Source organism: Diabrotica undecimpunctata, chromosome 4 (genome assembly GCF_040954645.1).
Source record: "Diabrotica undecimpunctata isolate CICGRU chromosome 4, icDiaUnde3, whole genome shotgun sequence".
Lineage (NCBI taxonomy): Eukaryota > Metazoa > Arthropoda > Insecta > Coleoptera > Chrysomelidae > Diabrotica > Diabrotica undecimpunctata.
In genome coordinates this window covers 33231396-33247703 of record NC_092806.1, presented here as the reverse complement: position 1 = coordinate 33247703, position 16308 = coordinate 33231396, and the positions used below count along the sequence as shown (strand labels likewise).

Sequence of the window (16308 nt, the reverse complement as noted above, 5' to 3'; positions counted from 1 at the left end):
TAAAACCAAAATTAGCCAAATTGATTCAGTCGTTCTTGAGTTTCAGTGAGACTAACAAATGAGATTTTATTTTTACAAAAAAATTAAAAATTTCTCACCGGTGAGTTTAATTTTTAGTATAGTTTAATTTGTACTGCTAGAGGCCTTCTTCAGGTCAATAAAGCAAATTTACCTTCTAGTGTGTCTATTATCATCCACACTGTCATGTGATATCTCGTATGTCACTATACGTTCATTGATAACGAATATAAGGTATAGTGAGTGCACTTTTGGTAGTCGCCTTGTTTGTTTTTTCTATCAATATAAGCCTTATTCTCTCCTCTTTCATTTAACTTATCACACGTTCCAATCCGACCAATAAAAACGGATATATGATGTAATGCCGACGTTGGGGTTTTCGTTACGGACAGACAAACAGACATACGGAATAAGCAAGTTATATATTTTTATACTGTCATGTGATATCTCTTATGTCGCTATAAGTTTGTTAATATTGAAGATGTAGTAGCCTTTTGATAGTCGCTTTGTTTGTCTTTTATATATTAGTATAATCCTTATCCTTTCTTCTTTCATTTAACGCATCGCACGCTAGAATCGGACCCATAACAACGGAAATATGATGTAATGCCGGCGCTGGGGTTTTCATTACGGACAGCCAGACAGAATAAGCAAATTATAATATTGATTATTTTTTTTGTAAAGCAAAACATACACTTAAATTTCTTAAATTACTTAAATCTATTTTAAACCAGCTTGTCTAATAAAAAAAAATTGTTTTCAGGTGTTCGACCTTACAAATGCAGTCTTTGCGAAAAATCTTTCACGCAGCGCTGTTCCCTAGAATCACACTGTCTGAAGGTGCACGGAGTCCAGCACCAGTACGCTTACAAGGAGCGACGTACAAAAGTATACGTTTGCGAAGAGTGTGGCCACACGACGAATGAACCTGAAGTTCACTACCTTCATTTAAAAGAAAAACACCCATACAGTCCTGCATTGCTCAAATTTTATGATAAGAGGCACTTCAAATTCACAAATTCCAATTTTGCAAACATGTTGTTGCAAGTTCGTACCTAGTAAGACTTCAATAGATGGTTGAGTGCAGGCCTATAAAAGCAATAATAGATTTACATGAATTTTTAAAAACGAATTACAAGTGATCATTAGAAATATTTTTTATTAAAAGTATTTACCAAAGAAGTATCTTTTATGGTATATTACGATGTATGATTGTTTAATCTTTAACTTCTTGATTCATAATCTCTTTATATATATAAGTAAATTTTGTTCTTAAAAATTAATCATTCGGGGAGTATTTAACAAATTCATTTAAGACTCGAATATTTTATTTACTGATTTTGATTTTTCGAAAATTTCGTTTTCAAAAGGTTTGTTTGTATGTGATGGAAACCACATCTTGTTTTAATGGGCAAAACTTGCAATAAGGAAAATGTAAACTAAATAGTGTATTTTTCAAGAATCTGCACTCACCGGCACAATTAACCGCCCACCGGTATTATGTACCACCCACCAGTGTGTTTCTTTCAATTTGCAGAAATTGTCAATCTTGGACCACATTTTATGAAAGCTACTTTAAGAGCTACCATTGAGTATAAGAATAATAAAAGTATTGAAAAAAAGTCGTTTATCAAGGGATCTTTAGCAAACATGTTTAAAAATCATTGAAAAAATTCAAACAAACATAATTTTGAAAATCATAGTCCTAATTAAAAAAAAAATATGAGTATTAATAATGGGTGTTGTCGCCTCTGGCCCTTAGGACTTCTGAAGTTCGGCAATCCATTCATGATATCTTGGATATCCGATTGGGGGATATTGTGCCACTCCTCTACCGCAGCCGTCTTGAGCTCTCCGAAGGATGTAAGGGCTGGTACTCTTGATCTTACACGTCTTTTGAGCGCTAAATGTGTTCAATTGGGTTAAGGTCGGGACTGTGTACCGGCCATGGCAAAACTTGAATTCTGACCTCATTAAGGTCCTCACGGGTGGATCTTGTGGTATGGCAACGTGCATTGTCATGCATTAATCTAAAGTTTTCACCAATGAACGGTGCGAAAGGCATAACATAGTATTGTAGAACTTCTTCCACCACTGCCTCTAACACAACAAGATCAGGACGTGCTTCGTAAGAGGTACATCCCCAAATCGTTATTGACCCTCCTCGATAAGCCTGTTATTATAAAGGATACCAAAAAAAGTTATTTACAAAAATAAGAGGTAACTGTGAGCTTTATATTTTAAAATTAGTTATAAATATACAGGGTCTTCCTTAACCATATACCGCATCAAAGATGCTTTTTTAATGAAACACCCTGTATTTTATTTTCAATGTAGAATCCGCTTTATTTCCTCTTTACAAGAATATAAAGTTATTTTGTGTCATACAGAGTATTTACAAAACTCTAACCAAATTTCAATGAAAATCGTAACAAGTTCAACGCCCACTTTTCAAAGGAAGTGCTATTTGAGCGTGTGGCTGTCACCTGAAGGTGGTCCATCAAAACACCGAAACTTTGATACCGTTAGATATTAGAAAACTTTTAAAAATCGACGAGTTCAAACAATTTTGTTTTATCGTTAAAATAAACGAGTTGACAGGGAGAGGTAAGACTATCCTCTCACTGTATAAACCGTCAGTACAGTTATATTTTGTTAATTTAACACTTACCTTTTTTATTACTTTTGAAAAATGTTAAAATACACTATTTAGCTTGCGATTTAACGTCGTTAAAACTCATTTATAAATTAAGGTAAGACGAGTAACCATATATAAACCACATTATTCTGTGATCGTGCCCACTACACAGCAGTTTGTGAATTGCAATTTGCTCTCCTGCTCTTATTTCGAAAGTTATTTCTCTAGAAAATGATAAAAAACTCAAAATATATTAAATAATATCTCCAGATTGATATTTTGTAATGGATATAATATGTACTTTCCGTTAATGACTAATTTTAAAAGAACATGGCAATCAAAGGTCTGCACGAAACCAATTGATTTTAACTTATCCGTCCAATGTAGCAGTAGTCCCACAAATAAAAAATCTCTTGTATGCATTGGATACTGTCAATTCTCTTCTGTGATAATATATTTTTCATAATAAAACACGCTTCATATCTACAATTTGATAGCAAATAGACAATCCTGCAGGAAATGGAAGATATAACAAGGAATCAAGCCTCTGGGGCCTATTTTCCTCGTTCATCATTGATACAAAACCGCATGCGCATAGTTGTCACACTCTTTGCATTTTAAGCGGAGATTATAAATAAAAATCGGGTTTTTTGTGCAATCTGGTGGAAGGAACTGGGTTTATTTTTAGTAAGTTTTAGCTTAGATGAAACTAATAATATTGGAACGCAGTTAGAATTTGGAAAAGTCATCGAGGGGTAGAGATTTGGAAAATATTTAAGAGTGAATATGTCTTGGCTCAAAAAGCATTAAACAATGTAATGTTAACATAAACTAATTGAAAAAAACTTAATTATTAAAAATATAACTGCAAGTATAAGATTGAAAACTGTGTTTCGTCCAAATAAGTTACATTAAAAGATAATATTTTCTTTGTCAGTATAATTCACTGTAACCTTTCTTATACGATTAATAGATGCTGACGTAGACATATCTTCTCTTAATTGACTAATGCTTATTTAAAATGAGAACAACTTTATTTTATAAAAAAATTCTGACAATCATAAGTACATTTTAAATTACAACTTACAACAAGCTACAATATTAACTTTTACCCAAGTTTTTGAACTAAAATTGAAAGCAGTGTATAAGTAGGTATACCCATTTTATCTTTCACTTATTTTCTCTCTATATAGTGTTTCCGATTTGTTTAATGTATTTTTCTAGCTTTTGTGGAATTAGTTGTAAAAATTTCGCGTCCCAAACCTTCTTTGCGTAACTTTTAATATTGAATCTGAATCGGTTATAATTTCGAAACATCGGACGGACAGATAAACATACCGCACAGTTGTGGTTCTCGGCCCAGTAACCAGTAACGTGCCACGTCAATTGCTGCATCGCTAACTAACCATAGGTCGTTATTGACGGTACATGTTGACGGACATCTTGGGTATGACAGAAGATGTCCCATATTTTGTTGCTTTCCACTTTCCCACAGATCGATTAGTGGTTTGCAGCATCTAATTTTTTGTTTGTTCTTTATTAGAGCTGCAGCAGTTCTAATATGGTTTAATGTTCTCCAGGTCTTCCAGCCGAGGCTACTATCGAACGGTCTCTTTTCTTGGGATGACACAAAATGCAGGAAGCTTTTTCTGGATTTTGGATTAAACGGTTGGGTTCCGTGTTGTACGGTGGGTGGCATTGATGGAATGTTTGTTTCAAGTTCTCTTCACATTCAGCAGCCGCCCTGCGTTCTTTGAGCGATGAGAAACCGACATTCTTATTTAAGGTTACATCAACTTCTTTTGTGTGGGTGATCGATTCCAGGTTGGCAGGCATACTTTCCTGTTAAGAAACACATTGCTCGTGCTGTTCTCATTGTATAAGGGCTTGTGCCCCAAGTGCTTCCAGCCAGTTTTCTTAGTAGGGCGTTTCTGGTAGTGACTATTTGTCTTGTGTTATGACAATGGTACTTATGTTATAAAGATCTTTCCAACAAAACTCCGAGGTATTTAGGTTTATCTGTCTGCTGTAGAATATTTTTCTCTCATATGACATGTAGTTCCTGTTCGCATTTCTTGTATTTAAGTTGAAGGCGCTTACTTGCGTTTTTGAGCGATTCGTTTTAAGATAGTTTCCTCTGCAATATTTGGACCTTGTTTAGGGTATCTTCGAGATTTCCCTTGATATTATTGAAGTTCTTCGATTGTACTACAATAGCCAAGTCATTGGCATATAAAAAGTGTTTGCGTTCTATGTTATGGGCTGGTCATTTATGTATATATTGAACAGAGTTGGTACAGGCCATTCTTTTAATCTCTCCATTTGCTCTTCTTCCTGTGTACCACAATACAGAATCTCCTGTTCTGCAGTATGGACTCTACAACCCTCATTAGGTTCGAGTCTTTCAGTTATCATATATTTTATGTAGCAGTTTTGACCAGTGTAACACCAGTTATCCGTTTATTTTCGAAATTCTCTATAAAATCTGTGAGATTCAGTAACTGTCCAGTACAGGATTTTCCAGGCCTAAATCTCGACTGTTCGGCAATTAGTTTAGAATCGACTGACTTCTAGATACGGTGTAGGATCGTATTATTTCATATAGTTTACGTAAGTGGAACAGAAGTGTCATTAGTCGACAGTTTTTTGCTACTTAAAAATATTTTACTGATTTAAGCAGAGCTACCACTTTTGCTTTGTTTTGGAGTTTTAGAATTTTGGACTCAAACAGACTAAAATGTATGTTGCTATTAAAGACTCTCTTCAAATGTCCTAATCACGGCAAAGTCGGTACTCTGGGAAGAAAATCTCCGTGAACTATGAAAAATTAAATCATCAATTAAAATCGTATTTTCGGGAAATACAAGAAACAAGCAAACTAATGACGGATTTGTGGATGTGGGCAGAGTAAGACCGTGGTTTAATTGGAATCGTAATATTTGTCTATTTCTGCCTTTAATGAGCGATGAGCTTACGAAGCAAGGTAAACCATTAGATATGAGAGACAAATAGCTATTGTGACTATCTAGCTGAGTATTCAAGACTTGAACTTCACCTGCCCAGTTAAGTATTTATATGGGATATAGCCATAATTGATTGTAATGAAAATTACATTTGTAACTAAAATTGACGTTTTGATTTCATCAATAATATGAAAGAAACACATGAAAAAGAGAAAAGTCAAAGAAGCAACTCTCATCCTACTCAATGAAGAAATCCATCAACAGAACGCAACACGCTTTGGTTGCCAATACTAAAAGAAGTCAAGAAGATACCAATAATAGCGAATTAAAGGAAGTCGCAGACATATCATCTCCAATGTATACACAATACATATGCAATACACAATACAAAAACATATAATCTAGGTAAACACACAATATTTAACCTTACATGTCACACAAGAAAATAGTTTCAGAACCTTTTTAAATAATGTTTAGATAGAATATCTTTAAGATGCATTTTAACAGAATATGTTAGCTGTAACTTTTGTCCACAGTTAACAATGTTGTAATGAAATAAGGTTGTTCTCATTCAAATAGTTAAAAGTGGGAAAAACTGTTTCTAGACTTTAATACGTTCCATTATAGACATTCTGGTGCTTCATAGAGAGATATGTTTAACACTATGGTGCTGCAGAATCTTCACACTTTGATAAACAGAGATAAGTATGTTGTGATCTTCATATATAACAACGAACAAATTATGCAATACATTTAAATTTTGTTAGAGTGAGAATTTGTTATTTTTGGAATGAGTGTTGTTTGTACATAGAAAATATTTAGTATATCCTTTTAAGTACCTATTTGTTTATCTTATAGTTGTGTTAGTGTGTACTATTTAATTTGTTTGCCAGTGTACCTAGAGATGTTGAGATGAATTTTAATATTATTTATATTCTTTTCTTACGTTACAGTATTCACGATTCTTTTATTGTATATTTTTTACTTAACTTTAATGAACTGAGTATGATCAAGATTTTATACCTATTTTATTTTATTTAAAATTTAGCTTTAAAGTTTCCGTCTGATCTTTTAACTTTTTTTGTATTTTTATCAGTTCACACTCAGTTATTACTCAATGTAGAACAAAATATGTAATTTCCTAATGTTGTTATACGAATAAATTATATTCCTAATTTGTAATCTTTGTTTTTATTTACGATACCATTAAAAATACTAAAAATTGTATGTAAGAAATGACAATAGACACAAAAATAAATTTGTAGTTTCTATTGATTATTAGACAGTTACTGCAAGATAATAGCCAACATAGCCGCAATGGCACCGTCAGCCAACATCAGTTGCTTGTGCTGGAAATTGAAGGAAGATACTAAACAAAAGCAAAATATTGGGGAGAACCACACAAAATCAAATAGTGAATGTTAACATAAAAAGAAGGTTTATTCCGGGCAAAAATAATAGAAAAAATTAGCTTCAAAATGAAGAGAAAACCTAATATAATTTGCATAAATGTGCCTAGTATTCGTAGATACTACAATTGAAATATTTAGAAAAATGTCAGGAAGAGAAATTTAATAATAAGGAGACTAATAAGCAATACAATAAATATAGAAAGGTGAAGCAATTGAAGAAGATAATATCCTCGAGAAGTGTGGAAAAAAATATAAATACAAATACAAGAGGCAAACACAACTTAGATGACATAATTTGTTTAATATAATTATCTGAATAAAACAAATGCCACATGAATGAAAAAGCAGTATCTTAATATCCATATACAAAAATAAAGAGATTTACTAAAATGTACAAATTGCAGGCATCTCAATAAATGGAATCAAGCTCAATAACCTGCGGTATGCAGATGACACAATAGTGTTTTCCAATACCATACAAGGGCTGCAAAACTTAAAGAACAAAACAACGGAAACAAGTAGAACATATGGACTGGAGCAAATCTGGATGTGAACCAAATGAGAATGGAACTTGTGTCACAGTAGTTGAGTCGTGGGACAATACCCAAGAGATTAAATGACCCATCGGAAAGGCAAAAAGTGCATTCTTGACTATGAGCTGTGTGTTCAAGAGCCATGACCTCACCCTAGAAACAAAAAAATAAGGCTCCCTAAATGTTACGTGTACTCAGTTCTTCTGTACGGAGTAGAAACGTGGACATTGAAGGCGGAAACTCTATGAAAACTTCAGGCTTTTGAGCTTGGGTTATACAGAAGGATCCTGAAGATACCATGAACAGACAAAGTCACCAATGAAGAAGTACTACGGATAATGAACACAACCGTGGATTTGGTCAACATCGTGAAGGGCCATAAGCTGCAGTGCAGTACTTGGGACATATAATGAGAAATCAAAGCAGATATGAGCTACTCCAATGCATTTTGCAAGGTAAAATTAAAGGAAAAGGGGCCCCAGGACGAAGAAGAATATCCTGGAGTGCTAACCTGAGAGCATGGTATAGAAAGACCTCAACACAGCTATTCCGTATAGTAACCAAAAACGTTATCATAGCCACAATGATCGCCAGCGTTCTGAACGGACAGGCACCCTAAGAAGAAGAAGAACAAATTGCAGGTTCATTTGTAGCGGATGGGAAAGGTTACGGAAGTGGTCATAACAGTCAAAAATCGCAAATTATTTGGCCATGTTATGCATCACGGCATTATTGACGTATTACGACATTCTTGGTGCTTGTTGTATGATGATAATACGTTGTTAATACAAAATACTGAAAGGGAATTGAACAGAGATTGGACATTTCAACTACGATATACAACAATTGTGGAATTATTTATTTTACCTGTCTTGAATGGAGATTGCAGCAAGAAAATATGTATCTTTGTTTGCAATGTATGGTCCAATCCTTTGCAGTAAATTTTCAAAATCGAAATGTGACATTCGGGGGAAAGTTTTATATTGACCACTTATTTCTTCAGACTTCATATCCAACAAAAGTGCGGTACCTGAACGTTTCTTATACAACTGGGTGTGCCAACACCGTCGTTCTTTTTTCTTCCTGTTATTTGATAAAGTAGCCATGAGCAAAGTTGCACTTGCCATCACCAAAATTGCTGTATTTTGTACACGAACCGACATGCTTGCACTCCCACAAGTACACAACATGCTTGCACTTCTACACAAACAAAACTGTTACTTCGCACAAGTTGGTTTGCCGCTTTCTATGGATCGTGACGAGTTTACGATGAGTTCGCTGTATACTTATTTTTAACGAACAGTTCGGGTCGCATACAGTACGTTAAGTTTTGGATTAGATATTGCAAACATTGCCTCGTACGAGGTAATTGTACAAACTCTTAAAAACCCATCATTCAAGCCTGCGAAGGTTCTAGTCTCCTTAAGAATTTCTCTCCAGGTATTCCTATGGGCAGTTTATTCCATCCGCATTACATGTCCTACCCACTTTAAAAGTCGTGTCTTAAGAGTGGGGGTGGTCTAGGTTTTTTACATTTTTTTGTTTTATTCGACAGTATAGCTCTTCAAAAATGTCCAGCTAAAATTTAATAGTGATCGGAGCAAAATTGATGTGAGTTATAGTCATTTATGAGTGAATAAGGTGAAGTGAGTGAGTGAGGTGACTCCGTACTTACATAGAAATTAGAATAAGTACAGTGTCAAGTTCGTACAATTATGCACTTGCCGCAGATAACAATCGAATTACTAGAGTGGATGAAATGTCTGCAGATGCAACAAAAAAAGGCAGAGTTCGTCAAAAGCAGGAACAAAAAGATGGTCTAGATATTTTAGCAGGAAGTAGGACTAGGACGTCGCTATATGGGCCTGGAATTGACGATACTGAGAGTATAGACGAAAATAAGAATTTTTTACACGCATTTTTCTCGGGATAATTTTTAAGTCGGTGTTCACTGTATCTCAAAAACTACTTAATCGATCCTTCTCAAATTTGGGACACCTCTTTTACAGATAAATTACTAGGTTGCAACGTCAAAATATTGTACATTTTGGTGTTTTAATTAATTTTATATTACATTTTAGCAAAAAATGTTCAAAAATTCAAAAAATTTGATTTTTTAATTCTAAAATTAAAAAAAAACGATATAATGAATAGAATCTCCACAATGCGACTTAGGAAAAATCATAAACTAACGAAATCATTTTTGTTTTTTGTCAACATATGATCCAGTTAAGTTACGATGAACACCGCAAAGTAACTTCATCTTGGAAAATTAGCTGTCATTTTTTTAATTTTTAATATTTTTGTATCGAAATTTCAGATAAGATAATTTCAGATATAATGTACCAATGTTATAAATAAATTTATATTAAACAAAAATCTTAAAAATATGTTTAAAATAGACCTTCCCCCCTAATGTGTTTTACAATATCTAGTTCTTGATATGTTCTATAAAATTCGAAGTTGTATCGTCTTCTCTAGACCAGGGGTTTTCAACTAAATTTTTCCAAGGACCCCTTCATCAAGGTACTACAATGACGAGGACCCCCACTATTTCCTAAAGACCTAAACAAACCTAAAAATACCTGAGCCAAAATATGTGAAAACATAAATTAAACTAATCTTATTTAGGATTTATTTGTGAAAATACACAGTACCTACCCAAGTACATTATTAGTTTTAATTTTCACTCCTCAATTAATCAGATACGTTGAATTTAACCTTAGAATCCATTATTTCTGTAATGTTAGGTTCCAAACTTGAAACTTTCGCTCTGAAATCCGACCGCATCTCAAGCCGATTCCTATATTTGTTTTTTATGAAGCACATGGAAGAAAATGCTTGCTCACACCGACAGGTTGTTGCAAACGGAAGGATTTTTTTCATGGCCTTGTCTCCAAGTTCTTTGTAATCCTTGCGTGCTGTTGCCCAGAAGTCTGCTATTTTCTCGCCATTAAAAATGTCCGTCATCTTACCACAACTCGACAAATCCACAAGCTTATCTTGTTCTTCTTCTGTGAGGCCTTGAATTTGTTCAATTGCTTGAAAGCTGAAAGGATTTGGAATCCAACCATCGTCAGAGCTAGGTTCAGGGAAGTATATCCTAAAAGTCGTAGCTAGGCTACGTAGGTTCTCGCCTGCATTGGTCTTTATCGGGTCAGGTAAACTCTACTCTGCAGACTTCAAGAACTGTTTCAAATTAGGAAAGTTAGTGAACGACTCGTTTTCAATCCTTGCCGTCCACAGCTGGCACTTTTTTACCATAGCACTGATCTTATCTTCAACTTTAAACATGTCTACATTTTTCCCTTGCAAACTTAAGTTTAATACATTCAAGTGTTCAAATACGTCAGCTAAATAGGCAGTTGGGCAAAGCCAAGAAAAGTCAGTGAGAACATCTGCGCACTTGGTGTCAAGAAAAAAAACACGAACTTCATCTCTAAGTTTAAAAAATCTCGTCAATATCCTCCCTCGAGAGAGCCACCTTACTTTCGTATGAATAAGAAGGTGTTCATGCTCACTGCCAATCTCTTTGCACATCAAAGAAAATAATCTGGATTGTAGAGGTCGAGTTTTAATGTAGTTAACGATTTGAACTACTTCGTTAAGTATCTTCTGCAAAGGTTCAGGCAATGTTTTGGCTACCAAGGCTTGACGATGAATACAACAGTGTGTTTATTTCACCTCAGGAGCTACTGCTTTGACACGAGCTTGAAGTCCTGCTTTGTGGCCAGCCATTGATTTTGCTCCATCTGTAAACAAGCCCACACATTTTCTTCATGTGACGTCATGTTTATTGAACAATTATTCAATTCAGTAAAAATACCTGCTGCTGTTGTGTGAAGTAGTTCGCATGAAAAAAGAAAATCTTCCAATATCTGGTCCTCCCACAAAAATAGAACAAAGCACAACATTATTGCTTTTCTAAGTCTGACCAGCAAGGTATCTTCAATGTTATTGGCCATATCTGAAATTCGTCTTAGGACAGTGTTGTTACAGAGCGGAACAGTACTTATTATCTTAACAGCCGCATCACCCAACATTCTCTTGCATAGAATTATTGCTGATGGTAGTATCTTCAGCAATTGTATGGTTTTTTCCACATTTAGCGACAAGATGTGAGATACCTCATAATATGCAAGGGTTGCATTTTCATTTACATTTGCACCATAGTGTTTAGTAATGTTTTTACGAGATCTTTTAAGCTCCCCTAGTTTGTTTTTAAAAAAATCGAATGACTTACTCTTGTACTCTGGATGATTTGTCTCAAGATGCCGACGGAGTTTTGCTGGCTTCATACACTCATTCGAAAGGCTTTCGTAGCAAATTACATATTGAGGTTTAGGCTGCTGCTCAGGGCCAGTGAGCGTGAAACCCATTTCCAAGTGATCAGAGTTGTATTTTCTAATTTTTGCAGCACTGATCTTGGTCGAATAAGGTTTAAGAGTCGCCGACGAGTTGGGTTCAAGAGACACTGACAAGTTCGATTCGAGAGTCATTGACTTTTTAACTTTAACATTGAATGCATTTTCTCCCTCTTCGTCTGTAGGTCTATCCCGTTTTAACGATCCACATTTTAACCAACCGTCCATAACGTACGCGTAATGTAACTTTCCATGACAAACAAAGCTTTAAAATGTTGCACAAAATCACACGTTTTGACAGTGTGTTGTGACAGTGTTTTGTGTTGACAGCGGACAGCGACGCATTTTAACGGCATAAAGCCAAAGTAGGGTCCCATCTAGTTCCTGTCTTACACGAAAATATTTTTTTAGGTATATAAACAAAATTATTGTTGTAAATCTAAAATTTGATATAACTTTAAGCTTGCGCGATATATGTTATTAATTTTAAAGATTTAGAGAGAAAAATTTTGTTTTCGCTGTCCTAAAAAAATTTGCAAAATGGATTTATATCGTTTTCCTCCCTGGCTCTTTATATATTTATTTTTATATCTTGCGGACCCCTCAGCCATACCTCGCGGACCCTCAGGGGTCCACGGACCACCAGTTGGGAACCACTGCTCTAGACTATATTCATTCACTGCTCCATAGATTCGCGTTTTTTTTTCGGAACTTCCTAATATGTTTACCTTTGTATTTTTCGATATAATTGAGGTTTTAAAAAGAAGGTTGAGCCCAAATTCTGCGGTTTATTTCTGTGGTTATATGTATTATTTTCAGGGTTAACGAGCGCTCCCAGCTATACAAATTCGTTAACTGCTTCGATGACGTCATTTTCTATAACAAGTGACAGTGGGATTTGTGATTGCGTGCTTTTTGTTTTGCCATTTGAAAAGGATTTGCACTAATTTGTTATATATTTAACCGATGGTTATGATTTGTGACTTTTTCCAGAGCCAGATTAAAAAGTATACAGGGGAGAGCGTCTCCCTTTCGCAGCCCTTTATTTGTTTTAAAAGGTTGAGATAGTTCCCCCTGGTTCGTATTCTACATTCAACTTTTTCAAGGGTTAGTTTTGTTGCCAACTCCTAGCTCTTTCATTGCGCTGAACATTTCTCGTCTTTTAACAGAGTCACAGGCTGCCTTATATTTTATAGATATGTGGTGAGGATCTATACCATATTCCAGGATTTCTCTTCCCTCTTGTCTGTTCCTCTTAGATTCTCTTCTTTTCATACAAGATTCTTACCAAAGATACTTATTACTGGAAATATTATTACAATGGTGTAAATAAAAAGCACCAAAATAATATTTAAAAATTTAATGAAATTTTAACTATTAGCGGATTTAAAACAGTATACATATTAAATAATATTAAAATTCAATTTTAAAATCTCCTATGTGAAATCATAAAACACAAATTAAAATACTGTGTGAAGCTTTTAGCTTTTACAAAATTAAACTGTTATTCCCGCTCTAATTCTGCTTGGGGGATCACCACTTTTTTTGCTTTTTGAGCTCTGTGTAGAATCTGTAGATCCCGTTCTCTTCATACTAGCAATATAGGCAACCTACAAATAAAAAATATATGAGTAAATAACAACAGACCCAAATAGCAAAATACAAAATTGTCGTGGGGATACTGAAGTAGGTAATAATGAAGTAATATTTTTTTGATAATTTTTGTGAAAAAGTTTATATATGTGTGACAGCCAACTGACAGCATGGTAGTTTTTTAGATCTGTTATGTCTCCTTGCTTGTGTAATAAACGAATGACTGGATTGTTCCTGTGAGGAGTTTTTCCTTGGTAGGTGCATTCGGTGAAAAGCTTGACCAAAGCCTGGATAATTTTATTTCCACCTAGTTTGATCGCCTCGATCACTACTCCGTCATCGCCAGGGGTTATTTTTCATTTCTTAAGTGCCGTTTTGATTTCGTATGTAGTTATTTCTGACATTAATTCTGATCCCTGTTTTGTGATTTTGGGCATGGGCTGATCTTGCGTTTCGTCGGTGCTCTCATACATTTCGCGATAAAAGGATTCGACAACCTCAATGATTTTGGTTCTATCCGTAGTAATGTTTCCATCTTTGTTTCTTAATTTGTACATATTTTTGTTGCCTATGTTGTTCGTATTTCACCTCAAAACTTTTAAACTTTTGTTTTCTTGAATTATTTTAGTTATTTCTCTTGTATTGTTTTCTCTTACGTCTTTTCGGATTGATCGGTGGCTATTTTTATTTAATTTCTTCTTTGTTGTGTAGTTGGAGTCGTATTTTTTCGTCAGCTGTCTTCTTTTATCTATTAGCTTTTTGGAATTTTGACTTAATTTTTCTTTATGGGTCAGAAGGATCGGGCAGCACACCCTTTCCGTTTTTTTAATGCCTTCGTTATGTCATCATTTGCTTGATCTACATCTTCTATTTCGTCTTCTAAGTCTTGTATATGTCTGATTAGAGTATCTTCAAACAGTATCGTTGTTTTCTGGGGGTATCCATTTCTTTTTTCGTGTTTTTCATCTTTGTTCTTTCCAACTTGACCTTTAATAGTATCTTAGCTCGGATTAATCTGTGGTCGCTTCTTATTAAAAATTTGTTGAGTACATCGATGTCTTTGATTATTTCTTTTCCGTTATATAATCTATTTCATTTTTGACACTGCCATCTGGGATGATCCATGTCCATTTACGTTTATCGAAAAAAGAGTTCATCATGGATCAATTTTCCTGGTTAAGAAGTTCAGCAATCTTTGCCCTCGTTCATTTCTTTCACCATATCCATACTTACCTATTGCTGCTTCTGCATCGCCTTGTTTAAACCCAATTTTCGCATTAAAGTCGCCCATAATGATTGTGTAATATGCTGGTGTGGCATGTAACGCTGTTTCTAGGTCCTCATAAAATTCTTCAATTTCTTCAACCGAGTGGGTAATCGTTGGAGTATATGTCTGGATTACCTTAAGGTTATATCTTGCATTTAGTATAAAGATGAGGTATACAATCTTTGGACTTATGCTGATAATTTCAACTATATTTTGTGTGTGCTTTCTATGTATAATGAATCCTACTCCAAAATTTGAAGTGTCTTCTTCTCCTCTAAAATGAAATACGTGTCCTGATTTAAGAGTATTTTGGGCGTCCCCTCTTAGTCTTATTTTGCTGAGGCCAATGATGTCCCCATTTTATTCTTTGGGAGATATTGACGAAGAAATATTTAGAAATGGAGAACAAGTGAACAATATAAGATGTGCTGTGGAATGGAAACATTCGACTAAAATAAAGAATGATTAAACAGCATGCATGAGAAGGAACAGGCCACCTTGCAGATGGGATACATCGAAACTATTTTGTATAGAAAATATGCATGCACGACAGATTTGTTAAAGTAAAGAAAATTTATTTATTTATTAAAAAGAAAATTAGAAAAAAAGTAGTATATCCTTTATTTAAAAATAGATGTTGACTTAAAATCAAAAATTCTTAGAAATTATCGGCTGTTTGGTAAGTTACTTAAGTGAAGTAACATTCACTTTGATCACATAACTAAAGTATGTTAACAACACTGAATACGCTATAAGTTAAGTATACGAGCTAAGCGCGGTGAGAAAGAGCCGAGTCTAGGTGGAATGGCTGAGCGGAAGATTTACAAGCGCGTGAACGGCATGCAAAGTGTCGCCACCACAGTAGCCGGTCTGTCCCGTTGCATTAGATGTTTCACATAAAAAACTCACGACCTACGTCACTGTTCTTCTGTAAGAAATGGAATCGTTATCTAAAGTATCGATGAAAAAATTTGAAGTATGTGAGATCTGATACTATAGAAGCAGACTACGGGTCTCTTGGATAGACAGAAATCGCAATATGCCAATACCCAAGATGATCTGTAAAGAATGGGGGAAGATCATAACCACGAATTAATTATAACCATTAAACTATGCAAACTGCAATATCTAGGCCATATAATGCCTATAATAATAAACAATGATAGAATCTGCTTAAAATCATTCTACAAAGCAATGTATACGGAAGAAGATGAATATCCTGGCTGCACAACTTACGAAAATGTGTCAACTTATGTACTACATGAGTTTTTAAGGCACCAGTCAACAAAGTCACGTTGATGCACAACATCCATGACAGATAAGCAGTACAAGAAGATACATAAAAATTAGCTGCTATAATACTCACCTGTTTATCAATAGCGCGAAATTGCCAAGACCAATTAGCTCTATACAAAAATGGACGCAAGTCGAACCTGTTATCTTCTGGACTGTAGGACTCGGCATGATATGATGGAGTTATTACTGTCATCTTGTGTCTGTTAATAGCGTAACATCTGCAA

General features: G+C 34.7%; 2 protein-coding genes across 3 annotated transcripts in view; one reads left to right on the top strand and one right to left on the bottom strand.

Annotated features, from left to right (window-relative positions):
* The window catches only part of ovo (transcriptional regulator ovo), a 103476-nt gene extending 97419 nt beyond the window's left edge, over positions 1–6057 (top strand). For both annotated transcript variants that reach the window (XM_072529328.1, XM_072529329.1), the window contains exon 8: positions 782–6057. In XM_072529328.1, coding sequence (XP_072385429.1) covers positions 782–1077 — 296 coding nt within the window. In that variant the 3' untranslated portion in view covers positions 1078–6057. The remainder of the gene's footprint in view (positions 1–781) is intronic.
* Positions 6058–13269: 7212 nt separating this feature from the next.
* Nadsyn (NAD synthetase) overlaps positions 13270–16308 on the bottom strand; it is a 28385-nt gene continuing 25346 nt past the window's right edge. Inside the window, exons 10-11 of the mRNA XM_072529324.1 lie at positions 16155–16302; positions 13270–13538 (exon numbers count right to left, since the gene is read on the bottom strand). Of these exons, the coding sequence (XP_072385425.1) occupies positions 13425–13538; positions 16155–16302 (262 nt within the window). The 3' untranslated portion in view covers positions 13270–13424. The remainder of the gene's footprint in view (positions 13539–16154; positions 16303–16308) is intronic.